Source organism: Scatophagus argus, chromosome 7 (assembly GCF_020382885.2).
Source record: "Scatophagus argus isolate fScaArg1 chromosome 7, fScaArg1.pri, whole genome shotgun sequence".
Taxonomy (NCBI): Eukaryota; Metazoa; Chordata; class Actinopteri; family Scatophagidae; genus Scatophagus; species Scatophagus argus.
The window spans coordinates 19,281,363-19,308,623 of record NC_058499.1 but is presented as its reverse complement, the minus strand read 5'-3'; the positions used below and the strand labels follow the sequence as shown (position 1 = coordinate 19,308,623).

Here is a 27,261-nt window from a genome sequence, read left to right as displayed (position 1 = left end):
GTAAACTGTCTTTGGGTATCTTGCAAAACTCCCTATGATTAATTGTTACTATTATGATCTGTAACATTATATTACTGCACAGTAAACATCTTTTTCCAAGCCAGAGGTGGTTAGTTATGAAAAAACAATACATTTTAATACAATTTCCTTTATTAAAAGTTTAATAATTCTCTGGGTAACATCAGGTGTGGTATGATTCCCACATTTTCTTAACAAAATAAACTCAGTTATTATGACATTAAGAAATATTTAGACCCTTCGTAACTCCAGCATTGGGCATATAAGGCTTGCACATTTTGGTTAATCAAATTAGTGGGTTTTTTTTATTTGTTTGTTTTTTGTTTGTTTGTTTGTTTGTTTCAAAACAGAGTGGTGCAAATCAACTAATCATTGACTGGTATTTGTCTACAGAGACATGATAATGAAATGTGTCAAGTTTATTTCAACTGTGACATTTCAACTGTGTTGTATTTTGGCTGGCTTGGGGGAGGTTTTGTTTTGTTTTTTTTTTGTTTTGTTGTTTTTTTTGTTTGTTTTGGGGGCGGAGGGGGGGTGTTTGCTTTCACAATACACAACACGCACACAATGTATCCATCACAGATGTTTGACTGAGTACTTTCACGTATTATCTATATTTATCTATATTATTATTATTATATTCCTTGTATCTCACTTTATCCGTGGTACTGCATGAGACATACATTTTGAAACAAAAGAAAGAAATGGGGCTAATTTCTACGTTGACATCTGCATTCTTTATATTCATTCTCAAAGTATTTTGTTTTTGTTGTTTTGTTTTGATTTTTTGTTTGTTTGTTTCTTTTATAGAAAACAGCTTTATAATCTCGACATTTGAACACCTGATGTAAAATTATATTCTGTACAACCATGAAATGGTCTGACAGCACCACCATGACCTACAGTGCCCTATGTGGAAAATGTATAGCCCAGTGGGTGTTTGTCTCTCTCCCTTTGTCTCGCGCTCTCCGTCCCTCTCCCCTCCCTCCTTCTCGCGCTCGCATGCACGCACGTGAGCACCTGCTTAAAAGATGCGTCAGAAAAAAAAGGGGGTCAGAGTCAAACTGTCAGTGAGTACTTAGTGTAGCGAGTATCCTAGTCGTGAAAACACCATTGTGTTTTGGGATAAGCCGGAGGGGGTGGCTCTCCGCGGCACACAGGCTGTTGGGCATGTCCTGTATGACCGCTTCATCACTGCCACTTTGTTGATTGATGTCACCATGAGCGCGCCGAACAAATCATCAGAGAAAAGGTTAGTGAAACATTCGCCTATAAGTTTGTCAACAATAGTAATACATGCGTAGTGTATTACTGTTGCGCGGAATATCTTTATGCATTATTCTTTGGTATTAATAAATTAATGTAATCTAATATTAGACTAATATATGTTTATTTTTTTGTCAGGTAGGCTTTGCGAAAGTTAAGACGTAACTTCTGTGATAGTGGAGCACCGGAAATTGTGTGACTATAAAACAGGCAGTCTTGATATAAGACAAACAGAAGGTGTCAGTGTAGTTTTTGCAACGGGCTGCACCAGTGGAAAAGGCACTTGATCTTACAGCTGTGACTGTCTGTAAGAGAAAACAGCTCACAAACTCCTGCCATCGCAACAATGTGTTTTTAATATGCTTCTCATCTCATTCAGGGTCAAAGGCACCAAGGGCAACATTACTTGCTTTGTAAAACAGTTTTATTTTTGAACCCAATCAGTCTGTGTATTGGCATCATTAAAAAATTGTTTCCATACATATGCAGTATGCCAAATGTGCAGTCATATTTAACTCAATTTTTTCCTTTGGACAGAAATGGTTCCAAAAATAAGCTGGATAAGCTATTCAAGGAGAGAAAAGGCACCTTCCCACTGCTGGTCAAGGTAGGGGATGGCTATGTCTAACAAATGTGTGCATATTCGAGTTGTTTTTGTAGTCTTTTATCAACTTTTTTCTTTTTTTTTTTTCTTGTCAGCCTGACTGCTTCAGTATATCACTCTAAGTTATAGTGGTGGCTGTGTTTTGGTGTGCCTCTAAGCAACCCTACACCCCGTGTTGATCTGCAGGCCATTAAATAAATGTTATTTATGTGATTTTGTGCACTCAGCAGAGGTGATTTATTAGGGAACATACTCTGCCTTATGATGTACTTGGCCTGCACGTTTAAGAGAGGTGCCTTTTTCCTATTTGAAAAACTACCCAGTGGTGTGCCATTATATGGCCAGGGGCTTTGTTACGACATCACCTAGATTAACCCTGTCATCTCCTCTTCCTGGAAAGGTCCACAACTTCCAGCTCTGCCCTACAAGGACAGGTTCCCACAGCAGTGGACTGATTCACCCCCTTCTCCTCCTGTGAGGACAACTGAGTCCTCCCACGTTTAGCTCCTATGAGAGCTCCTTTTCTACCTTCTGTTGATTCAACTTATAAAACAGCGAGGACCTCTTTGAGAACAGACATGTCAGTGGAGTAGAAATGACTGGATCCCTTTGATCTGAAGGACATTGTTGTTTGTCTCAACCTAAGGCTACCAAGCATCAGGGTTTATTCAGACTGTATTTATAACAGAGATGGTTTGATGAGGAAATAGATGAATGAATGAATGAATGAATGGGTCCCTTTTGTATGTTTGTGTGTGCAGGTGTGTGTGCAAGAGAGGGAGGGGCTAACAGAAGAGCATAGTCACAGCAATAATCATGGCCTTTGTCAGTAAAATATAGAATTCAAACAAGCACAGACTGAATTGTTCTGCCTTGCGTGTTGCTTTCTGCAGGCTGTGTTGGCCAAACTCTTTAATGCCTAAGCCTATTATGGTACTTTTATTTGCTTTGATCTCAGCACTTTAAAAAGCTCCCTCACACGGATATTCTCATTAATTAGCCATGGCACTACCAACAGGTTGTTAAGCCAAAAGACACTTAAGATAAGAACGCTGGAAATCTTTGAACATCAGTGAGAAACTGGAAAAGGCTGTATCTAAGGCTTCGTTTGAAGCTGCTAGAGTTTATACCGTGAGCGGATTCCACACTGATGGTGTCAGTTCAAAAGATTTTCTATTTTTCTAAGTCAGGATATCAATAGAGTGCATTTGCGTCATTACAAAATACAGACGCAAGCAGCTGCTCTCAGCAGATGCACCGTACTCCTTCAAGTAGTGAACTGTCTTGAGACTGTAGCAGGCTGTGTTTTCATGTTTGCAGCTTTTACGTGATATGGCTCGCTACTGAAGTTCACTTTTGGCTCTCAAGCTTTATGCAGAAATACACTTTCTGCCCAGGGATCTTAGAATATTCTCATTTCAAGGTTCTCGAAAGTTTTGGACTTCATATGAATTTAACAGGAACGAGGCTGGGGTTGTAACTGTTTCAGTATTGATTGATTATTAATCTGCAGATTATTTACTCCATTACTCTATTGATAATTTGTTCTGTAAAATCTCACCAAATACTGGAGGGGATGTCTTCCAGAATCTTTAGTTTACAGTTCTGCTAAACAGAAAAAACAGCGCTGTCTCATTGGAAAGGCTGAAACCAGAGAATGATTTGTGTTTTTGCCTAAAAATGATTGAAACTCTTGACTGATAATCAACGCTGTTGATTCTGTGCGACCCTATATAAAAGCAATGTCACTACACCTTGTTAGATCATGACCTCGATTATTGCTTGTGCATTTCATGTCCTGCTTCAGAGCATTGTTTACCAGGGCAGACCCACTCACCTGGCCCAGCCTTCACCCCCACAGAGTGGGGAAGAGGGAGTGTGCCTCCTCATTATTCTGATGAACCCTGCCCCTGATAGGGTTTCTCATCACAGCTTTGTCCCTTACTGACACCGGACCCCCTGAATAAAAGCTGGTCATTTAGAGAATGAGAGCTCACCTCTGCTGAATAACACGCTGATATCAGTGTCACTGAGCACAGGGTTCATTCTGACACTGTGCATCAGTGGCTGTGTATAAATTATATTATAACCATTATAACCTTGCTCACAGTGTTTTCTAATAACCTCTGTGCTTTTTTCTTCTTTTGCGTGTGTGTGTGTGTTTCTTTACATAAGATTGTGCTGTCATGTGTGCCGTGAGTTGCATCCACGCTTGCAAGCATTTGTGCGTACCAACAGAAGGCCTCTGGCTTGTTGTCAGGGCTGTCACATGGCCCATGCTCCTGAACATGTGAATAGCACCATAATAGACCCAGGCGTAGCAGCATCTTCTCTGCTGTGGATGGCCGTTATCCCTAGCCCTCGCCTTGGTTTATTCTGCCAAGGCTGAGCCTACTTGTGCAGCCATGTAATCACAGTTGCAGGTTTTGATAGCGAGGACGTGTTGTGGTGTTAATTCCAGATAGGACAGCTGGACCACAACACTCCCCAAGTCTGATAAACATTAATTGGGTTTACAAAGAATGCTGGGTAAGAAGCCACCCAGGGAGTTTTTGTTAATGAGTGCCTGGCTTGCTTGCTTGAAGTGTCTGTTTTCCTTTAACAGTGAGTCATGCAATACAGAGCAGTTAAACAGAGTATGCCAACGTCCTCCCCCGTCACACCCTCTCCTTCCATCTCCATAGGCTCAGCAGCACTGTTGTGTAATAATGTGTGAGGTCTTATCTAAAATATTGTTATATAAGAGGATCCGGTTGTTGTTGTTGCCTTGTCAAGCTAACCATCTCCCTGTTATATGCTATATGAGGAAATATAACATAATACAAAATTCTGTGGCTGTGGATGGATGCTGGAACTAAATTATCATTAATAAGAGCAGCAACAACAATATACAGAACATTAGCCCTTCAACATATACTTGGAGTTGTTGTATGAGAGCTAGACAAAAGGTTTATCACTCGGTTTGCCAGTTGCCAGTCTATTTTAGAATAAGCAAATGTAGGCTTTTTGATCATTTTGAATCTCATGCAGTCACATTTTGCAACTATTTTAGTTTCCACTGGTAATAATTTATTATATTACAAAAGTTGAAACATTTAATTTTACATCAAGAGCATGAAATAAATAAATATGTAAAAGTAATATGAACAAAATCAGGAAACTTACACACTTTCATTGTTTTGTTTTCTGTAATTTGATAGTTTCAATTAATTTTCCAATCATATATATATATATGTATATATATATATATATATATATATATATATATATACATACACACACAATCATAAAGACTGATAAATGTGTTACAGTCATAAAAATGACCTCTCAATCATTCCTATGTTGGTCTCACAGGTCAGGGTGTGTCATTATATACCTGTAGCATCTGCCAGTTCAGTAGATTACACCTGATTACACGTTGGATAATAAAGCCATCACAAGATCTCATTCACAGACTCAATCTGTTCACTGCACGCAACAGTAGAGCCTCTTGTGTTTGGCACCCAAAGACAACAAGTGTTCCACTCCTCATTGTCCACATCTGCCACACATGTCATCCGATTAAATGCTGCAATTTGCGCTAATTGTTACAATTTGGAGGTAATGTATTGTCTGTGTCAGTTAAGTCGGACATGGGGTCTTTTGTATCCAGGTGGTGACAAAAGCGGATCACCTTGCAAGGTTGTTGTGGAAGGTGACAGGAGAGTTAGCGCTTATGGGGTCAAAAGAAGGGCTGACAACTCTCAACTTACCTGGGTGACAAAGCTCACCTCTGCCCATCACCCCTGTTGCAAGGAGAAGGTTTCAGAGGACAGGGAGGCAGTGATGGAATAAAATGTAACTTCACTAGCTTCAGGAAGATTTGAGGAAAGTAAAAAGAAAGGAAGATGAATCCTTGGAAAGTTAAAAATGGAAAATGAGATTTGGTGTCTTGTGCTGTGTTGCCTAGACATGTTGGTTCATGTGGAGCAATGTCAGAGCCATGTGAGGACAAGGTGTGTGGCCCCAGAGCTGCATGGGATGCCAGGCTATCAACACTCACACAGCCCTGGCTGCACGATCACATCTCCTCCATCTTCAGGTTCTCAGCCCTGGCAGGGCAGAGTCTGGGGCATTCAGGTCAGCACCTGCCTTGTACATGATAGGGGCTGAAGCCTGCAGTGTTGTAAGAATATTTAGCACTGAAACCTGGGGCACACACACACACACACACACATTTTGATTATGGAGATTAACTTACAGGCTCAAGAAATTCCATACACTCACATGCACCTGTGTGAATTTTTGCACCACACCTGCCTCAGCTGTCTTGCAAGTTGGCCAATTATTTTATCATATCGACTTTATTGAAACAACTTTGGCGTCTGGCAGGGGCGAGCAGAGTCTGACATGGTGCCCCGAGTCGGGTCTCACAGGGATGGGAAGCAGCAGATCTTAGATGAAAGAATGATTGATGAGGTAAGAGTTGTAAGGCTGTGGAAATTAGGGGAGAAAGACTGATTATGTTGCTTTGAGAAGTGTAGACAGCAGTATGTTAAGGTTGTATTTGGTGCAGGTAAAGAAGCTTCATACCAGTTAATCTGTTTGATTTTTGAATATGTGTTTTCTAAAACCTTTTTTTTTTTTTTTTGGATTTGTCCCCCCTTTTGTCATAGTGAAACAGGAATAACAGTAAGAATTTCTTGTCTTCTTGTAACAAATGTTTAGTGTTACTTTGCTGGAGCGTTTCAGAAAGTAGTCTACATCTCTGTATGGCTGCAAAGGAAAGGAATGAGAGATGGGTGGAGAGATGGTGAGACAGTAAGTGTCCTGAGCTGAGAGTTTCCTGAGCACAGGACACTGTGTCTGTGTGAAAAAGAATGTGTTTTTGGTGATATTGCACCAAATAGGATGACAATAGGACTGGACAATTCCATTAAGTTGGTTTGCCTTGGATTATTTAAAAGATTTGTATTTTACACTAGACTCAACAGTGAGGGATTAATTTTCAGACACACAGTTTTAGAAATGAGAAAAGGCTGTTGTTTATAATACCATCATGGACCACTCATCTGCTAAACAAGGCCAGGGAAGGTGACCTGTGACCCAATTCTGGCAATTTTTGTGACAGTCTGGGTCTCTGTCTGATAAAGAGGACAGACGGGAAGCGCTCGAGTTTTTGTTTGCAGTTATTACGGTACATGAAATGATGTGTCATGCATTATGAAGCATGAGAGGATTACATGTACTCTGTGCATGTAGGTGGTCTCGACTGGCCATTGACACGAATATGAAGTAGCAGGTCAACCTCCGCCTCCAACAATCACCCACAAATACGCATCCACAAAAACACAAAAGTAGTTGTAAATTGTGGGGGAAAAGAAGCACAAACATAAAACTGATTTAAATCAATTGAAGACAAGCAGTAATTCAGTTTTGACTGACTTCATACTGGATTAATTACTAATAAATTATTTGGTATTAGTGTTTCTGTTTCACAAATTTCATTTATCCAAATTAATGATTCCAAAACTGGCTTTTTCTTAAGTTAAATACTATTTTCATTATCAAATTAATCAACTAATTGTTTGAACTATATGACTGATTTCAACTACATTGCCCAGCCTGACTTGATTGCTAGTTGCAATGGTTTAAATGACTATAAGGGTGATAGTTATATGATTTTATGATGGTATTTCATCTATATTTTCAACACTTTGTGCTATTTTTTGTCACAGTTACTTATCAACCGGTGGAATGAGTCACCATATTTCCTTGGCAGATACAGCATTTGTCACTGAGACACAACAACTTGCAGCCCCCCTCAGCTCTATCGTCGATACCCACCCCATGTATTTATATGTTACAGCAGTACAGAATGTTCTTGACTGAAGCTACCCAGCAAACATATAGTTCAAAGAAGGACTTGACCGATGCATTTGCCCATCTAGATCTTGACTGAGTTCCTCTACAATCAAACGATGGCTTGTGTCAATGTTGTTACGCACGAGATTAATTAAGGGGGGGGGTTCATCCTCTTCACTATGATGGAGTGAGCCTCTCCTCATGGCTAATGAGATTTGACCTGAGCCCTGCTTAATTTACAGCTGTGTCCACATGTACAATCACACACAGATCTACTCGAACAGAGAAAGACACACTCGCTCACCCAGAATCACCCGGTCCATGAGCGACAAAAATGATAATCAGGCAAGCATTCAGAGTTTGACCTGATTGCAAGTACTATACAATATTAACAGCTTATTGAGTGTTCTTGACTGTGGCTGGTTGTTCATCAGCTCTGATTGTTACAGCAGTTCTAGTCGAGTCAGTCACCCCTGTGCAAATATTAACCTCTCTGGGACTAAAACCCGTACCAATCAGATAAGAACCTATCATAACAAGAGCTTAAGTTTTAGAAAGATATTTGTTTTCACAATTGTTACAAACAACAAAGAGAATTGACCTAAATGATGACTTCATGCCATATGTAATTTAAAGGAAGAGTTCCTTAATTCTCAGTCCACTGAATTTTCATTCACACATAAGCTGGATGAAAGACTGAGAGCACATCGCCACAAACACTTTGTCAATCTGCACCTCCTTGCTGACCAATTTTTATTGCCAAGAGCCATTAACATGTCACGTGTAAGTCACAATTAAGCCTATAATCGCCCGTATGTCTGTGATCCTGTCTAAGAGTATGCGCTTGTGTCAACTTGTGAACTTGACCCATATCTCACATGGTGACATGCTGTCACTGAGAAGCCTGCTGTACATCTAAAACTGTAGATGCTGCAGTCCACCTGCCAGCCAGGTCAAACTACCCACACTCCTCTGCCAAATGGAAGGAGAATCTGTTACTGTCTGTTTTGGCTGGCAGGACACCTCGCTTCAATTTGCCTCATCTGGCACCTGGCAGCTGTTAGTCTGGCCCCAACAGAATGTAAGGCACTGGGTTATGGCTCTCTAAGAGGAGGTAATTTGGCACTGCTGGCCTGGTGTAGCCGGTCCAACCACCAGCTGTTCTCTCTATCCAGATCCGACCTCATGGTTCAAAGATGTTGGAAAGGTGTGGCCCTGACAGGCCAACAGACTGTTAATGGGCGTTATGGTGGGGCTGAGAGTTTTGAGTTTGATTGAATATTGTAAATGAAAAACCCATTGATGTGTAGGGAGAAAAGAGATACAGCAGCCACCGCTCTGTGTTATATAAGTATCAAGAGTGGCTGACAGGGCAGTAATGAAATACAGTAGCCTGCTGCTTCATGCTACAGAAATAGCAACATGGTTCCTGTCACCAAAACAAAGTGATTTACAGATTTTATTTTTGGTAGAGGAGCAGAGCTCATGTAAGCAAAGATATCTGTAGTCACTAAGAGATGGTGTGGGTGGTATGAAAACATTTATAATGAAACGTTGATATGTGACCTTCCTAATGACTCCATGTTGAATAGAGCTGGTACATCATCTTTTTCATTTCCAGTAAATCATTTAATCATTAACAATGAATAAAGATGTACAAAGAGGTAAACACAACACTTGGGTTCCCGATGACTTCCTGCAGTATAAAGCTCATACTCTCCCTCTGCGTCCTGTCCTCCTGTGGACTCTGTAGTTCCCTGCTGTTTGCAGCAGGCAGGAGGCCAGAGACAGTCTGGGTGTGGTGGGATAAGCTTTCACCTACGCACTATTTGTCAGCAAGACTGTAGTAGCCCCACAGGGGTTTGTGGCAGCAGCAAAGCAGGTGGAGAACGATAGATAGAGATGGAGGAGGAGAGAGACAAGAGAGTGACAGCCCCACTGGCTTTGTCTCCAAGATACAGTGGCGAGTGAAGAGGCAGAGGAAAGTTGCAGGCGTCTGTGGAACCCCACGGGAGGCCCATTAGTGCTGCACCTCCTCCCCGTCTGACTTCCTCAGCCCCATGAAGAGCCCACCTGGGAAGATCATGGGATCTGTATCTACAGTGCCCCTCTCTCTCTCTAGTCCCATACCCCCCCCCCAACCTACACTCCCAGAGGCCTCTTTTACAGGAAGCTAAGTGCCAGGGCCCTGCTGTTGTGTCTCCGGCTCAGGATGGGTCCCTTGTTGAGTTCCATCCATACGTCACTGGCAGCAGCAAAAACAGAGAGCACTCCCTCACCGATTATAGCATCAGCACAAAGAACAGCATCCTCTCACTGTCTGTCTGCAGCCTGCTTCTCTACACTGTCTGTATCCCGGAGCAGAGAAAAATAGCTTGGACGAACCTGACAGGGAAGAAAACTAATGGGAACCAAGGTCTCATACAACCAGACTGCAACCTTCTGTGAATGTATGATGCAGAGTGTAGAGGGGAGCTATGAAGAATACAGGAAGTTCTGCATCGAGACGTCATTCATATTTTCAGGATTTGTACAGATCTAAAGAAGGCAATGGAAAGTCACCGTAAATGAACTTTGTAACATTAAAGTTCTCTTAACTTCAAGAAGATTTTTTATTTTGACAAATGGAGTCAAGAAGCAACACTATGACTTACAGTTTATAGACTAAAATCAGAAGAAAATGCAAGTCTGTCATCATCATCATCCTTCATTTTGCCTCTGAGGGTTTCCTCTGATCTCTGACCTGCTGAATAACTACCTCCCCTCTCCCTGCACATGGTGTTTGGAGGCTGAGGTGGGCTTCAGGGTGCGGTTGTGGCAGTATGGGGGAGATGTGCTATGTGGGAAGACAGGACCTCATCTGCCTGCTGTAGTTTTAGCCTTCTCCAGGGCTGCTGCTGGGGCAGGAACAGGAGGGTCCAACCTGAGGTATGTTTGGAGGGAAGATGGGACATCAGACGACTATTTATTCTATCTACACTCCCTGACACTTACACTTTCTCTCTCCTTTGTTTTTATTTCCTCTTCCAAGCACTCTGCCAGTGCAGTTCTCCTTGTTTTGCTGTACATAAATTGTGACGCTCATTAATGTTTGGTTGTCAGGGTGAGATATACTGTATCTGCATTGTTCTGCACCAGCTGCCTCTCATTGCCAGTGCGTTGTCACCTGGGTGACAATATGCACACAGCATAAAGACTCTCCCAGGTGAACTGTGGCAAGGTTTACGGTGGCTGACTTTCTTGCGGTTTGATTGTGTAGTAACTGATTTATGCTACACAAGATGCTGTATAGCAGTTCAGTGCTATAGCATGACCTGTGCTTTTCAGTTTCTCAGTTTACTTCACTATTAAAGAATAGTTTGACAGTTTGTGACATGTGTTTTTGTACAGAGAGTTAGATTTGGGGGCTGATACAAATCTCACGCCTGTTTGCTAAATATGAAGCTAGCTTAGCTCTGCTAAATGATGAAAAATTCTGCAGAGTCTTGTTGTCAAAATGAGTTTGCAAGAGAGCCAGTGGAGACTCCAGCCAAGAAATAACCCCTGTAAAACTACAACTTAATGTTTTTGCACTTTGGTTCCTGTACATTATTAAATGCACAAAATATGATGTGTTAGTAAGTGAGCTGTTTGGCAGGTCTTTAGTCTTTTGTTTGTCAGGTTAAAATAGTTTCATATTTAGCATTTAGACATGAGAGTGGTCTTTCAACTCTTGACAAGAGCGTGAACAATCATCTTTTGCAAAACGGACAGTTGTAGAGATAAAATTATATGAAAAAAATGTGTGATTTCCTCTAAAATGATGTCACATTTGCATTTTACAAACAAATATTGACTACAGCCTGGTCTGCTCTGCTCCTGCTGTAGTCTATGTTGTATAAGATGCAGCCCTTGCTGTTATTGCCTTCGAAAGGACCCTCCTACTTCCGAGAGTGTCCCTTGTCTCCATCCTGTTGTCCTGCCCATTTCCTCGATCCCTTGAAGGGCCACTCCACCAGCAGGAGCCAATCAAGCCCTGTGACTGAGCATGAATCCTGACATCATGTGTCGGTTCTTCTTGCATGCTTGTTAGCAGCACCTGATCTGCCATGATTTACTCTTATTTATTACCATTCCTGTTTTTCACTGGTCATCTTCTTAAACGTGACAACAGATTTGGGAATAAGGGAATAGATTAGTGGAGTGTAGTAAGGATGCAATAAGAAGAGCAGGAGCAGCTTTCTCATTAGTTCATCCCCTCTCATCCTGTCCCATGACGGAGGCTGATTATTTAAGTGGCCACTGCTGTTGCATAACAGCTGTCATCAAATCATAATAACCTCCTGTACTTGTTCTGGTCTCTTCATCACTTGGAGCAACTGCGTTGTTTTCTCTCCTGCAGTGGGGATTAGTCACTGGAAAACAAATGGTAACACAGTGTTAATGCTGTAATGTAATATAGGGGGAAAACCTTGAGACTGTTTTTACATTGTTAAAATGTTTTTGTTTATATATATATATATTATATATATATCTTATATATATTATATATATATCTGGATCTTCTCTCTGGATTTGAAACAAACTGAGCATTAGGCAAGTCTGACATCTGTCTGTCAACTCCATTGCATGACTCAATAAAATATCGGGCTCATCATCTTAGTTTGTTTCTGAAAATTAAATTGGTTCTTGTAACAATTGTGCTGTTGTTTTGACAATGATTTTTTTTACTGGAGACTTAAATCTTAAAGCCTTCATGGTATTTCCAGGCCTGTATAAGACAAGCAATCTATTTTCCATCCTTTGACACTGACAGGTTTGGGAGCCCCTGGTCAATACACAGGACTGGCTGTAGCAGGGTGTCATGAAGTGGCAGCTGCCACACATTAAAAGAAAAAAGTCTAAATCCAAACTATAACAAGTTGTGGCTGGTTGAAAATGAGAGATTTTGTTGCAACCCTAGTCTGGACAGCGCTGAGTGAGAGAAAGTTTACCTGTTCAAAAACTGTCCATTTTAACATACATTATGTATATATAAATATGTGTGTGTGTGTGTGTGTGTGTGTGTGTGTGTGTGTGTGTGTGTTCGTTTTTAAACAACTAAAATTTATTAATGGGTGATATAATACAATTTGCTTCTGATGCACCCCAACTTAAAATCAACACTTTCTTGAGTGATTCATTTTATATTCTGTTTTTCTTGTCGTTTTCCTTTGATAACACTCGAGCTGTGGTGAGACACTCGAAGTGAAGCTTTTGGCAAGCTTTTTCCCACTTCCAGAAGGACAGCGATTCTGCAGGACGCGATTTCAACAGGACAGTGGAAACCTTCCCTGGACCTCAGTTTGAGAGCGTGTAGTACATAACATTTAGCCTACTGTAAACTGAGTGTGGCCACTACGTGCGTGCGTCGGTGTAAACCCTCTCTCCACAGCGTCGGTGTTGGAGAGCGCATCACTCATACAGGGTGCTGTAGGTGGACGACAGCAACGGATAAAAACAAATCTATATCGGGAAAGCCCCAGCTGTCAGCGGCAGAAACCTGAACAGGTGTCCTCAGTGTCTTAGCAGTACGCGTCAGGGCGCAGAGACCCTCAACAGATTGTCTTGCTGCTAATCTCCTCTCTGACGACAGCGCAATTACCCCGTGCGCGTAAAACCAGGAGTACGACAGGTTTGGGTCCGTGGATCTTATCAGTCATCAGGATTTTACTCACCAGTGTTGTTTCAGTCCTCCTCGCGAAGTTGGACTTGTGTCTCAGAAAGCGTGTCTTGGTTTTGACAAGAGTTGGATACGATGACTCTTTGTTGGATTTTATAATCTCTGGGTTTGGGTTGCCAAGCAGCTGTAAAGACTGACATTGACTGACACAAAACAGCATGTTGCCAGAAATAAATAACAAGGTGAGGCACTTTGACTTGTTGGAGAGATGATTGGTTGATTGGTAAAACAGTAGCTTCCTGTGGATAATTGTAGCTTTTTGGTTTGTATTCGTAGTGTATTTAAAGGTAGCGACTATTTTCTAATAATGGCTCGTCTAATTAGTCAGAGAATTATTTAGATGGTTATTTTCATCCTTTATCTCCCACTGTATCACTTCAATGTTCTTCTATTGTGCTTTCCCGTGCATTTCCGTGGAATAAGGATGTCTTTTGCCCGGATACAGGGCTTCATTCCAAGCTAATTCCATCCTGGGAGAAATCCTCCTTCGACATCTTTCTAGAATGATAAACTACAGTGAAAACCATTTATTGTTCATTGTTTTCTTCATTGATCCATGTCGAAAATATGAAGTTATTCTCACTTTGGAATCATTTCCATGTCTCCTACGCAAGTTATCCCACTTTGAATGCTTATTTTTTAGTCCACCCCCTTTCTCCTGACCACAAGCCAAGTTATGATGAAAAATCTGATCCATTTCTATTTCAGTCGTTGTTTAGCCCACTTATTTCCGTGTTTGTTGTGCTGACAGATTCTGTAAGTCTATATGCGTTCTGGTGTATTTTTCACACCTTACATGGAAACTAAATATATATAACCGTTCTGTTTTTGGATCATATAAGAATTTCAGGTTTCATACTGTTTCTAGTAACAGAAGTTAGAAACACCTCAGTGTTTTCTAATACAAATCAATTATCCTAACTACTGACTCTCATTTTGATCACATGGATTGATCAGTGATACCGTGTGCGGTCTGCATTCTTCCTCGTGGTCACATTTGATGGACACAAGTAGCAGCAATGAAAGTTACGGCGCAGTGTGATCATGCATGAGAAATGCAGCTGGCATTTCATAGTGCGAGTGAGCACAGCTTTACAGTTTGTTGATGTTGACCCTCAGTTACTCCTGGTTTTGTTGCTTTACTGACCCTCTGACCAACTGACCCTTGAAGGACTGACCTTTACTGGGCCAAAGCTGCGCTCACACACCTGCTGGATGATCCAAGCTCCAGCAAAGATCCGCAGTCACACAGACACAGAAGCAGCATTGCTCTTGGCTTCTACTTTCTGCATTTTGATTCCACTTATTTAATTATTTATGTATATGCAGGGGCGGCACGGTGGTGCAGTGGTTAGCACTGTTGCCTCATAGCAAGAGGGTTCGAATCCCGGTCTGGGTCCTCCTATGTGGAGTTTGCATGTTCTCCCTGTGCCTGTGTGGGTTTTCTCCAGGTACACTGGCTTCCTCCCACAATACCAAAAACATGCACATTAGGTTAATTGGCTACTCTACATTGGTGTGAGTGTGTGCGTGAGTGGTTGTCTGTTTTTGTGTGTCAGCCCTGCAATTGACTGGTGACCATTCCAGCGTGTACCCCGCCTCTCGCCCACAGTTGGCAGAGATGGATGGATGGATGTATATGCATTTAAACTCATCTGCTCACTAACAACAAACGCCCTTTTTTATGTGTGTTTCATATGTACTCAGCATAAACTAAGCACAAAAAGACAGTTTAAATGATTTTCATTGTCTGTGTAAGTGACATTTGCTGTGTTCAGCTCTTCAGGAAATCATTATTTGCAGTATTTAGTTATTTAATTTCGTAAACAGAGATTAGAAATAGAAAAATGTGTGCATTTATTTCTTCAATACTGCTCTAACAACTGAGACTCACTTCATATGGACTGTGATTGTGATTACTTCATGTACTTCAGTTACAGACACTCATTCATCACAGTGGAATTAACGCTCATAGTCAGTACTTTTCTCTGGCTTGGGCTGTGCTGTCACTGGCTTTCCATTGGCTCAGTGCTCATTAGCCAGGCTTACAGCAGACCTTTACAGGTGATGTTTTTTAGAAGCCAATCTGCCACGCTGACCTACATGTCTCCTGCTGTCACTCACAGTGCTCCTGTGATTGTAACATGACTACATTGTTGTATCACCCTCTTCTTTGGCTACTTGTTCTGTTTGTTCTGCTGAAGGACTATATCGTTTGCAGGACATTTTTATCCTATGCTGAGTAAAATACAGCCACTTGTGAAGCACAGTTAAGAGATCTATTCTGTATCTCATTGTCCTCTGACCTGGTTGGGACGAATCAGTTCAGTTTGTTCTCCGTCTGGACGATACTGTCGTGACACTGATCTGATGTTGTTTTTTCTTCACAATCAGTGGGGAAGGTTATTAAGATTATAACTGGAAAGCTGTTTCCTGTACAGCACCTGTAGAGAACACCCACCCAGCCTGTCTTGCTACCTCCCTCCCTCCTCCCCAACTGCCAGCCTGGCAGAGTGAGTTTAGCACGTATCCCCATATGGGGCTAAGCTTTATTTCACCCATATGGTGTCACCCAACGCAGCTGCACGCTCATCAACTGATTAATAAGGCACGTGTAAGGTGGTTGGGTGTCAGAGAGAAATGCGCAGAATCATCCAAATTGAGTGCTGCTTTTTTTTAATTTAAACATCAGACCTCTGCTGCTTTTATACAGCATTGTTTCTCTTGATCACATTAAGAAGTGGATCTCCAGTGTGCTCAGGCTTGTAGCCATGTGTGCACTCTCTGCCACATACATGAACGTGCACATGCACACGCACCTGCACAAACCAGCAGGTGCATTTACCAAACACTAGATCTTTTTTTTTTTGCAGGACTAATCTATTTTAGGATCACAGTGCATTATTTCTGCTAGTCTGGCTGCAACCTTGCTCAGCTGCCCACAGGCTGTGTGTTTCTAAAGAGACTGGAGAACTCAGGCAGCATGAACACGAGAAGCTATTTCATCATTATTTAACTTGACTGCTTTAATCTCTTTCTAAATCTAACTTTGCAGATAATGTTGCAATGCGGAAGAGAAATATGGTTACCCACAGGAATAGCACCGTTGTGCTTATGTGACCGCAGCTTTTCTTCTCATCTTGTAGTGTATTTTATGAATTGCTCTTATTCTTCACACAGACATCTCGACCGGAGGCCTTCCCTAACCCTCACAGGCTCCCGGCAGAAGGCAGCCGCCTTGGAACAAACCGACCCTGTTCACAGGTCAGGACGTACCCACTGCATGATGCTGTAGCAGCTGACCTGTATGCATGCATGCTGTATCAACAAAGTCATGTTTTTTAGGAGTTAGGAGTACTTTACGTATTTTATCAACACTTAAAAGCTACAAGAAACATTCTTCCTTTATTCACTTCACAATTCATGTCATTTATATTGACATTTATTTACACATGAGATCTTACAGCATGGATGTGCCTTTCCACATCTGTCTGGCACACATGTGGTTACGTGGTGTAACGCATAACAGATTTCCTTTGATATAAGTGCATGTTCCTGAAACAGCATGCCCCCCAGTTATGTACAGGCACGTCACTGTGTTTACTTCCTCTGCCTGTTGTGGCAGGTGCTTGCAACTATATTTAGCCCTATCTCTATGCGTCATACCCAAGTTGGCAGATCCTGCAGCAGCTCCTAACACGTGAGATGAAGAATCAGCCCCATTTACTGTATATATGTGCAGGGCTTTCTTCCTGGAATGCTGTTAATAATTAATAAGAAAGAATTTATTGTGTTGCTAAGACAGTACATTGCTGAAGGCTAAATCACAGTATGCAGGATGCGGGAGTAGCTCTGTTTTTAATTTTCACACCTTTGAGTACAATAGCAGTTCTTAAATATACATTATAAATACTTATTGACACAGAAACGCTCCTGTGGGATATCTAATTTTTTTCTCAGAGGACTCGACATAGGACAGAGGTCTAATTCTGCCCATCTTTGCCAGCGCTGAGCCTGTCAGGGCTCTAACACATGTAATTGTGCTCTCAGAGCAAGCAGAATGGCAGTTAGAGAAAGCAGGCTGCTGCTCTTCACCTCCCCCACAGAGCCACCATAGACAGACTCTGTCAGGACCCAGCCTCACGGGCTTTGTCCCCATTTCACTCTCACCCTGATCGGTAATTCCAGCCGCTACCTGCTGGGGGTCCTGGACACCTGAGCTTCCAAAGACCAAATGCCTGTGAAAGGGACTTCGTAGCTGAGAACACAAACCAAATCTGACAATGTTCAGGCTGACACAAACACTAGTGAAAACAGGGGCTGTAACCGGTTTGTAGCTACAGTGCAAAAAGAATAATGCATTTAGTCTTTACACTTACTTTGGTCTTTACTACACTTGCTGACCCATTCTCTCAAGCTGCATTTGTTGTGTGTTTAACGCTGGATGTGCTGTTCAGTATTTGTTATTCTGTTGTATTGCTATGCAGAGTGGAGTATTCCCTACAGAAAAAAAAATCTGAAAATGCCTCTAGCTGGGAAAGATGGCCAATTTCTTTGCTGATTTTCATAAATGTTCTCACTTTATTGAATCATAAGTTTGTTTCCTCTGTCATCTGACCCCATTTTAATTTTTGTCTTTAAGTTTTTTTCTTTATATAGCGTTTCTACTTTATTTATTGATGTAAGCAGTAAAAACGGTCTTTCTGATTTACAGAAGTTTGGCCCTGGTGTAGGGACCTTGCCTCAGCTTGAGCCACCAGTGGTCCAAGTTGTGGTCAGCAATGCCAAAAACCAACACCAGCAGTCGGACAACATCCTGCCCCAAATTACTAACAAAGGGGGGCAAAACAACTATCAGACACACCCGGTGAGGCTGTCATACACGATCAGTGTGTAATATTGACCAGTAGAAGCTGATTTTAGAAGGAAAAAAAATTCAAACTTCAGCTACATCTCCAAGGTAGCTTATGAAACTCAAAACTGAGAAACATCAAAATAATTTCAAGGACAATTTTCGCATTAAAATGGTTCACATTATGAAGGTCACACTGTAGTTACATTATGTTTTCTGTGAACATAATAACAAGAGGCTCTTTTTTCACTATTGTGCAGGATGAGAGGCCGAAGCCCACCCAGCAGTTCACCACACGCTTTGGTGCTGCAATGGATAAAGTGTCAGTCTCCCGCAACAGCAAGATTTTCAGCAACAAGATGGAGAAAGAGAAGTCATATGAAGGACAAAGGTTACCTATGTCTCCAATAGGTATGTTAATATGGATTTTAAAAAAACGACAACAGAAATAAGGAGGCACAGAGATGTTATTTCATGTATTGAATCTTTTGAGGGTGTTTCAACACAACCATGTAACTAAGTAACAATTTTGACTCTACTGATACAATAAAAATAGCATGCTGGCATTGAAGTTGAATGTTCACAATCCTCTGCTCTTGGCTGAGGTGTAATCAATATAAAAGTGACTCATCCTGTCCTCCTCCTCTTACTTCCTGTTGCAGAGGCATTGAAAAATTTCCAGGACCGACTGACGGAGTTTGAGCAAGAGGAAATCATGGACTACGCAGAGATCTGGTTCATGGGTCTGGGCTCTCAGAAGATCGAGGGTTCCCAAGGTGCACCGCAGAACTCCGGATATGATGACGAGCATGGGAGCTACATCAGGGTAATGCGTTAGATGGAGCATGAAAGGACAATACCTGTGGTTATTTTAGGTTTTAACCTATCAAATCCCATTTAAGCTGTATGTTCCAGCATCACTGTTTACAGTTCCCATGTTGCCTGGAATCAACATGCAGAAACTATAAGAAACATTTGAGATAAGTGGTACATCCCAGTGAAGTTATGTTATTAACAGCTTTATGGCTTGGCACACAAATATTAAACAAACATAATCAAAAACATAGACCTTTATGTGACCATCTTGCACTGAAAAGATTTGCTATTTTGCAGTCACCTTGCAAATCTTAGATCCCAACTTTGACCAAAAAATAGTAAAATAAGCCGTAGATCTATCTACCAGAATAGGAAGAATTTAATCTAAAAACTGCTAGTACATATAGTACATAAATTGGTCAAAACCACAATCACATTACGATTCTGTAAAAGCACAGAGAGTTCACGCCATCCCCATTTGTGAGACCATTTACATTTGTGCAATTGTGCAGAGCAAGGACTATATAAAACATGAACACGGTCTCCGTGACATCACCTATAGGTTTTGGAAGAGCCATTGTGGTGGCTCCAGCCATCACCATCTTAATAGCACCTGACTCCACATAACACCTGGCTAATCCAAAAATGGGCAAAGAAGTGAGGCAGTAATATCAAAGGAAGAAGATAAAATGAAAATATGGAGGCCAGATATCAGTTATCATTTCACACACACTTACACAGACTGCCTGAGCTGAACTGTACATGACCAGATGCCTTCACGTGACTTTAACCCAGCAGATGCAGACTTGAATTTTGTTTGCAATAAACTGAACTGATGCCATCAAACTCTGTGACACCAGGCTGAACTATTTTGTATAAACCAGGTGACTGGCCATTGTTTAGAGTGAGACTCATCCCACTGCCACAAGCTTGAACTGAGAGTTACAGCACAGCCATAATCCAGTCATTGGTGTTTCTGCTTCATACATAGCAGATCAGTTCTGTAGTTCAGTAAATTACAGCTATGTTTTATTTCAGTAAAACCATATGATGCATAATAGAGAAGTCTCCTCAAATTTTTACAGTGTTCTTCCTTGTGTTTTTTTCAGGTGCTGCATGACCACATTGCCTACAGGTATGAAGTGCTTGAAGTGATTGGAAAAGGCTCCTTTGGGCAGGTCCTGAAATGTCTGGATCACAAGAACAATGAACTCGTAGCCATCAAGATGATACGCAATAAGAAAAGGTACATGTCAACCCAAACTTTTCATTTTCACACTTAACTGAACCTTCCTCATAATTTCATGCTGACAATTTTTATAGAATACATCCTATATTACTATTGCATTCAAATGACACTATAGTTCATTAGTTGCTCTAAAGAACGTGCTATTTGTCACATTCAGCCTATTGGCATTCATTTGAGATCTGATATGCTGTTGTGAGGTTTTCCCACATGTCTGCACCAGGATCATTTTACATCTTAGGACTCTGCCAAATTGTTGAGATCCTGATTTAGCATGATAGAAGTCGGCACCTTGTGGTGTTATCTTACCAGTCCGTCCTCACTGCGGATCACAGTGGTTGTCCAATTGCTGTAGGTTAGATGCAGCAGCTATCAGGACTTAACTCCACTTCAATAATGCAGAAAACAAAATGGGTGCAAACTGCCACAGCTGTACCATGGGAAAACTCTGCACTGTGTTTGCTGATCTTATCTCACCTGGCAGAGGATTGTGCATAGCTGACATTAAGAAATGGGCATGGGTTTTAGGGATTTCATGAGTCGGACCGAACCTCTCTATCAGGTGACAGCAGAAATGTGCACAAATGTTTCTAAATAGTCTTAATATTTATCTTATCACTATCTATTACTTTCAGAATTTAACACTCAGAACTTGAATACATACATTTATTATTCTGGCTCTGCTGTGTCCGGAAATTCACAAATAAATGATGTTGAAATATTGAAATATGTGAAATATTTTCCTTATGTTAACAACTCCTGTCAACCTGCAGGTTTCACCACCAAGCTCTGGTTGAGCTGAAGATCCTCGACGTAATAAAGAGGAAAGACAAGGACAACCTCCACAATGTCATCCACATGAAGGAGTACTTCTATTTCCGCAATCACCTTTGCATCTCTTTTGAGCTTCTCGGGTTAGTATGCTCACTCTATAGTCTGCATGCAAGCAAGCAAGCCTGCATGTCAAGAGGTCAATCGTACAGGAGCCTATAAAGATATCACTGAATAATTAATGTTAATCGAAGGTATTCAAGATGAGCCACCTTTTCCCAGGTACAACAACAGGACCGGATCACTGTATTGTCTTATCAAAGGCGCTTCTCACTTGTCTCTATTCATTACTTCTAATACTACATGAGTGTAGTCAATCAGGAGTTAAGCGATCACCTGTGTACCTGAAGGCATCTGTGTTTTAGCGTGGATCACCACTGATATCTATTTGAGGGGGGATAGTTTTGTGTATCACTCTGGCTGAATGACCTTTAGAGGACGTCTTGGACTGCCACCTTGTCTAACATTACTGTCACCGAATCCTTTAGTTAAGGCCTTGATTAGGGCCCTATCTCTTACCCCTTCTTGCTTCATGGTGTGAAAGCTCCAGTTACACAGTCTAAAGACATTTATGCTTATCACAAGTAGGAAATAGTGGGAGGACACACTCAGTGTCTCTGTCTTTAAATGTGAGCACAGTCATAGATTACTTTCAAGTATGCACATGGCAGTCAGCACATGTTTTATCATGGGTAAATGTAAAGTGTAGAGTGACCTCAAATTTAGCAGCCTTCTTTAATCAGGGTGTTTATTTGAGGATCATAAAGACGTTCTTAATGCGGTGCATCTTTTACGAGTGAATCCGTATTGAGCTCAGTCTGCTATATATTCCCTAGTCTTGTATGAACGCAGTGCACAGACACAAAAAGAAAAGGTTGTTCATTTATGTTTCACCAACCTTATGAACTACCCAGACATCACATTTTGTTTCTTTTGTCAGAGTGAACTTGTACGAGCTCATCAAGAAAAACAACTTCCAGGGTTTCAGTCTCGCTCTCATCCGTCGGTTCACCCATGCTCTTCTGAGGTGCCTGCAGATGCTGCACAGAGAGAAGATTATCCACTGTGACCTCAAACCGGTACTGATTTTACATTTTCTGTAATGTCTGACCTTATTTTTGGAATGTAGGACATAAGATGCGATTTAGAATGTGATGTCAATAAAGCCTGATGTGAAACAGTCATTTGCACTTAATCACTGCACTGCTGTTGTTAGTCAGAAGATTACCCAGAATAATAGTGTGGATTTTGCACCACCTTGTGGAACACTTTGTTACTGCAGCATGTTTAAATGTTTATGCTTTTACTTCTGAATAGGAGAACATCCTTTTGTCTCAGAGAGGTCCAGGGAACATCAAGGTGGTTGACTTTGGATCAAGCTGTTATGAACAGCAAAGGGGTAAGATCATAATAATCACCCTTGAGAATTTGTTACAATAGTGTAGGACATTCAAACTAATGACCAGACCTATTCCGGAGAGCTTATATGTTCTTCTTTGTTTTCCATTAGTGTACACCTACATCCAGAGTCGCTTCTACCGCTCTCCAGAGGTCATCCTGGGTCACCCCTACAGCATGGCCATTGACATGTGGAGTCTGGGTTGCATCCTGGCTGAACTCTACACAGGCTATCCTCTCTTCCCAGGAGAGAGTGAAGTGGAGCAAATAGCTTGCATTATGGAGGTATAACATGGAAATAACACATTTATTGTGTTTATTTTGCAAGTTTCACAGATGTAACTTTAATGTGGTACGTGAGTGGCTTCAGTGTGTGAAGGTGTCCTGATATTTCAACTTTCAGGTTCTTGGAATGCCTCCAAATGATTTTGTTCAGTCCGCATCAAGGAGGAGGTTGTTCTTTGGTGAGAAATTATCTTCATGTAGTTCCTGCTCTTTTTTTTTTTATTATTACTGAGGATATTATATATACAGCAAACAATGTGGAGCATAGGACTACTAAATGCTACCAGAAGATAAAGGAAAATCTAATCTAATACTTTGTTTGGTAATTGTGTACAGATTCAAAAGGAAACCCCAGGAACATCACTAATAGCAAGGGGAAGAAGAGAAGACCCAACTCCAAGGAGCTGTCAGCTGCACTGAAAACTAATGACGCTTTGTTTTTAGACTTCATCAAACGCTGCCTCACGTATGCTCACTCTAAACATCTGTTTTACACTGTAAATAGACTGCATAAGTACTGAATGTGACTTTGTAATTCATGTATTTTTCAATGGCAGAAGGTCAAATAAGAAACTGTGCTTGCAGACTTAAATTTTTTATGTTTTTTTTTTGTTGTTGTTTTTTTTTCAGTTGGGATCCAACCAAACGAATGACTCCTGATGAGGGATTACAGCATGAATGGATCCTGGAGGGAAATTTCAACAAAGTTCGGCCAAGAACCAAGCCAGCGGTGAAGAAGGCCTCAGACAGCTCAACCAGCACAGATAACAGCAGTGAGCTCAGTTTGCGCAAACAAGCTAACAGCAAGCCAAGTGAGAGCATAACAAAAGATAACCACACACGTCAAAACTATACAAACCACAGTCAGCGAAAGTAAAGCAAATATACCTATAAAATCTGTACAGTTCAGGTTGAATGCGACTCACTTTGTTATTACTGAGATAACTATTAGCTAATGCCATAGCCGCAGACATACCTTCAGAGCTCAGTTGTATTCACATTGAGCTGACAATTAATATTCTTTGTTTCCGTGGTACAGCGGAGAGAGTTGGCTCAGAGAGCAGCACTACTGACAAGCTGAAGAGTGACAGTACAGTAACAGGAACAAAGATGGCCTCCACCGAGCGTCTGCGGCCCATCGGGGCCTCAGCAGAGGAGGAGTTGCGTGAAAATGAGGGCAAGTTCTCCACGGATACCAAGCAGCAAGAAGGAGGTGGAGAGAGGCCCGTTCACATCATCATCAAGCCTCAAGAGGAAGTGGGCACAGAGAGGAAAGACAGCCAGGAACCGTCTCAGTGTCTGCCCCCTATCATCTAATAATCAACTGCGTTTATAACAAGTGGGAATTAGGGGCGTTCAGACTCAGCGTCCTGCTTCCCACCTGAGAGTTACTGAGTTTATGAAGTGGAAGTAAAAGGACAGATGGGAGAAAGTCGCATTTGTTTTGACCTGCACACACAGAAAATTAAAAGATCCTTCATACATTCTACAAACACTGCCGTGTTGTGTCTGTGTCTATATGACATCACAAACCCATTTGAAAGGGAAGTTAGAGCCAGAGAAAAGTTTTGTGTTTCATGGTGGAAAGCAACTCAAGGGTGTGTTACCTACTGAAATAAACCAATTCCCACATGCTGTCAACAAAATATTGATGTATGGAGAAGACGCACTGATCATCATCATCAGCAAAGAGGGACATCTTCTATTTATTGTTACAGTTAGCTTAGTATGGCATCTTTTAAATGTGTTGCAATAGAGACATCAGGCTTTCTGTCATGTGTTGAATTCAGATCAGCTGAACAGCGTTAACATCTTGCTGTCATGGATTGTAAGTTGAACCCAATCTTTTGCTGCACCCTGAAATCTTTGATAAACACGTTAGGCATTGATCACATTTACTTTTCTCCACATAAAAAACTTAGAAGCTTGTCTCAAAAAGGTGCATGGGTAGAAAATTGATCAAACCTTTGTTTTTGCTTTCTGTTCTTTTGTTTTCTTTAAGGAGTCTTAGCATCACTTTCACAGTGGTAAAATATATGAAGAATTGTGTGCAATAAAGGCTGAGCCAAAAATGTTTTTTTAAATCATGTTCTAGAAATAATTGTCTTGTACTTTTTCATTGTAGGATGCAGTTGATGACTTACTGATTATTGATGATTTCACATATTTATTATGGAATCTGTCTGATCCCATGTTTCCTATATGTTTAACAATTTAATTCGACACTCGTAAATTGTGTATTTGTATTAGAATTGATTGTATATATTTCTGCTGTAATATCCTTTGTATGTGTAATACAGAACATATTTTAAGAAAATATTTCAGATATTTGTTGAAGGTTTAGACAAGGTTTTACTTGTTGTGTTGTTTCTGTATGAGAACATTTTGTATGTCTGTGGTATTCATGATATTTTTATACATTAGAAACAAGAAAACAACTATTATTGTTAGTCTGTGCCTTGCAGTATTAGAAATCTTGCACTTTATTGTTGTGTTCACCTGGATTAGACAAACCAGATTCTTAGCGGACAAAAAGACCCTGCCAGGATCCCTTTTGACAAAATGATGTCTCATCTAATGTTACAAAACCTAATGAAACAATTGTTTCATTATAGACAATTTTTTACTATTGATTATTGAGTAGCCAACAGAGATGCAGTTTAAATTGAAGTTGTGCCCTCTCTAACTATTAGCTAAGCAACCAGAGTTCCAGAGAGGATGGATTGTAGCTTAAATATGAAAAGTCAAGAAAATTAATTTTTATGTATTTTATGATGAAATTAAAAGTTCTTTCAAGGAGAATATGCACAGATGTTTCATCATTTGTATGTCATTTTTGTGTTTATATTTCTGTGATTCAACTTAAAATGATTCTGAGGCATCATATGTTGTTCACCTCTGCATCAAACCACCCAGTGCAGCTTCAGTGCTCCATATGCATGTGCCGCACAGTGCTGCCACCCTCTGCTGGGTGCTGGAACAAGTGGTGGCTCAGGCCTTCACAGAGCTCAGAGCGGATAATAAATAGTAAATTATTTTGTCACTTTAAAATAGCTTTATAAGAATGTTCAATTAACTAATTTCCTAAAACAGATGAAATTATTCTGAGGGGTGGAGAGATGATCTTGATTGTCTTTCCTCTTCTGAGGACTATCTAATTTTTAAAAGGCTGTTTTGTTTTTTATTTCTGAAAGATAAGCACGAAAATATACAACTCCTGCACTATCATTAAGAAGTTTTTAGCACTTTTATTTATCTGTCCCCAGACAATAAAATCTGACACTGAAAACAAAACTGAACTGAAAAACATTAGCATCGAGACAAGTATTGGCGATGATCGGCATTATCTCATTTTATATTGATATTTTTCAGTTCAGATGTTTTTCAGTAATAACCTTCAGTTTTATTTTTACCCTATCAGTACTTTTCCAGTGTTGCTGATTTTCAGTTTCTACTTTCTGTCTCCATTTTGGCATGGAGAGGAGAGGTCTGACGGGAGTGTCTGATCTGCATGTAGGTATACTAATGAATGAAACTGTTGTACCTCGTGACCAGAGGTCTGCACTGGGACTTCTGACAGGACCGCACAGATAGCACACAGCATTGGTTTCAGCGAGTTCACCTGAACTCCCAAACCACAAGCACATTATGTCTGCTTCACTCTGCTGTGGTTTTATCACATAGAGTCGAGTTAAATTAACTTTCAGCTGCCGTTATGTTAGTGTGGCAGAGGTCTGCTGGATCAAGTGCCAGTGTGTCCTTTTTCAGTTGTTGTGTGTTTATGTTTTGTTTGAAATGCCAGACAGTGTCAGTATGACATGTAGAAAGTGTCAGGCAGCAGTGAAAGCATCATTTAAAACAAGTTGTTAAATCATACTAATTATTTTATGATTATAACAATATTGTATAAAAAGCACAGCAGAATAAATTTATTCTGTGATCACAATAATCAAACATCACATTTGGTCGCTCAGGTCTATTGCACGTTGGGGGGGGGGTCATCCTATCTGCCAAGTAAAATAAAACTTGAATAAATCCATTAAAAAACAAAACTTATGTAACTGCTTTGTACCTAATGATAGTTTGGTACCAGGTATTTGTACTTGATGTTTTGGGGATGTGACGTCCCATGTTCTGTTTGTATGGGGATGTAGCTTAGAGTGCATGTTTCACCCAGCATCACAGACAGGAATGATGAAAAATTGCTTCAGATGTAGCAAGCCCTAAATACTGAAACATAAAACCTTCGCACATAATAATTCTATTAGACCTACCGACGATGAAATAACGTGAATCTATCATAGAAAATAGACGTGAGCGGAGAGAAATGGTGGAAGGACCATCTGGTATGATGCTGCCTGCTGCAGAGCCATTCTGCGCAGCTGGCAGGGCTAGTGAGG

The 27,261-nt window shown here is 40.9% G+C and overlaps 1 protein-coding gene and 1 long non-coding RNA gene across 4 annotated transcripts; one reads left to right on the top strand and one right to left on the bottom strand.

Moving 5' to 3' along the window:
* Positions 1-1,029: 1,029 nt before the first annotated feature.
* dyrk4 (dual-specificity tyrosine-(Y)-phosphorylation regulated kinase 4) lies at positions 1,030-24,703 on the top strand. Of its 3 annotated transcripts, none has more exons than XM_046394872.1 (15): positions 1,030-1,270; positions 1,822-1,891; positions 16,614-16,697; positions 18,148-18,300; positions 18,546-18,696; positions 18,948-19,111; positions 20,211-20,347; positions 21,121-21,261; positions 22,119-22,257; positions 22,496-22,577; positions 22,689-22,861; positions 22,980-23,040; positions 23,198-23,327; positions 23,492-23,634; positions 23,901-24,703. In XM_046394872.1, the coding sequence occupies exons 1-15, from the start codon at positions 1,239-1,241 to the stop codon at positions 24,176-24,178; spliced, it is 1,938 nt and encodes a 645-aa protein (XP_046250828.1). In that variant the 5' UTR covers positions 1,030-1,238; the 3' UTR covers positions 24,179-24,703. The 3 variants fall into 3 exon arrangements, with proteins under 3 accessions (XP_046250828.1, XP_046250827.1, XP_046250829.1); XM_046394871.1 differs by having other exon boundaries at positions 1,032-1,270; positions 23,492-23,673; XM_046394873.1 differs by lacking the exons at positions 1,030-1,270; positions 1,822-1,891 and adding an exon at positions 13,488-13,615 and having other exon boundaries at positions 23,492-23,673.
* Positions 7,833-13,554, bottom strand: LOC124062240. The gene is made up of 3 exons (XR_006843878.1): positions 13,429-13,554; positions 12,052-12,126; positions 7,833-10,655 (listed from the first exon to the last, which is right to left on the bottom strand). It is a non-coding gene; the product is annotated as an uncharacterized LOC124062240 (long non-coding RNA).
* Positions 24,704-27,261: the final 2,558 nt, after the last annotated feature.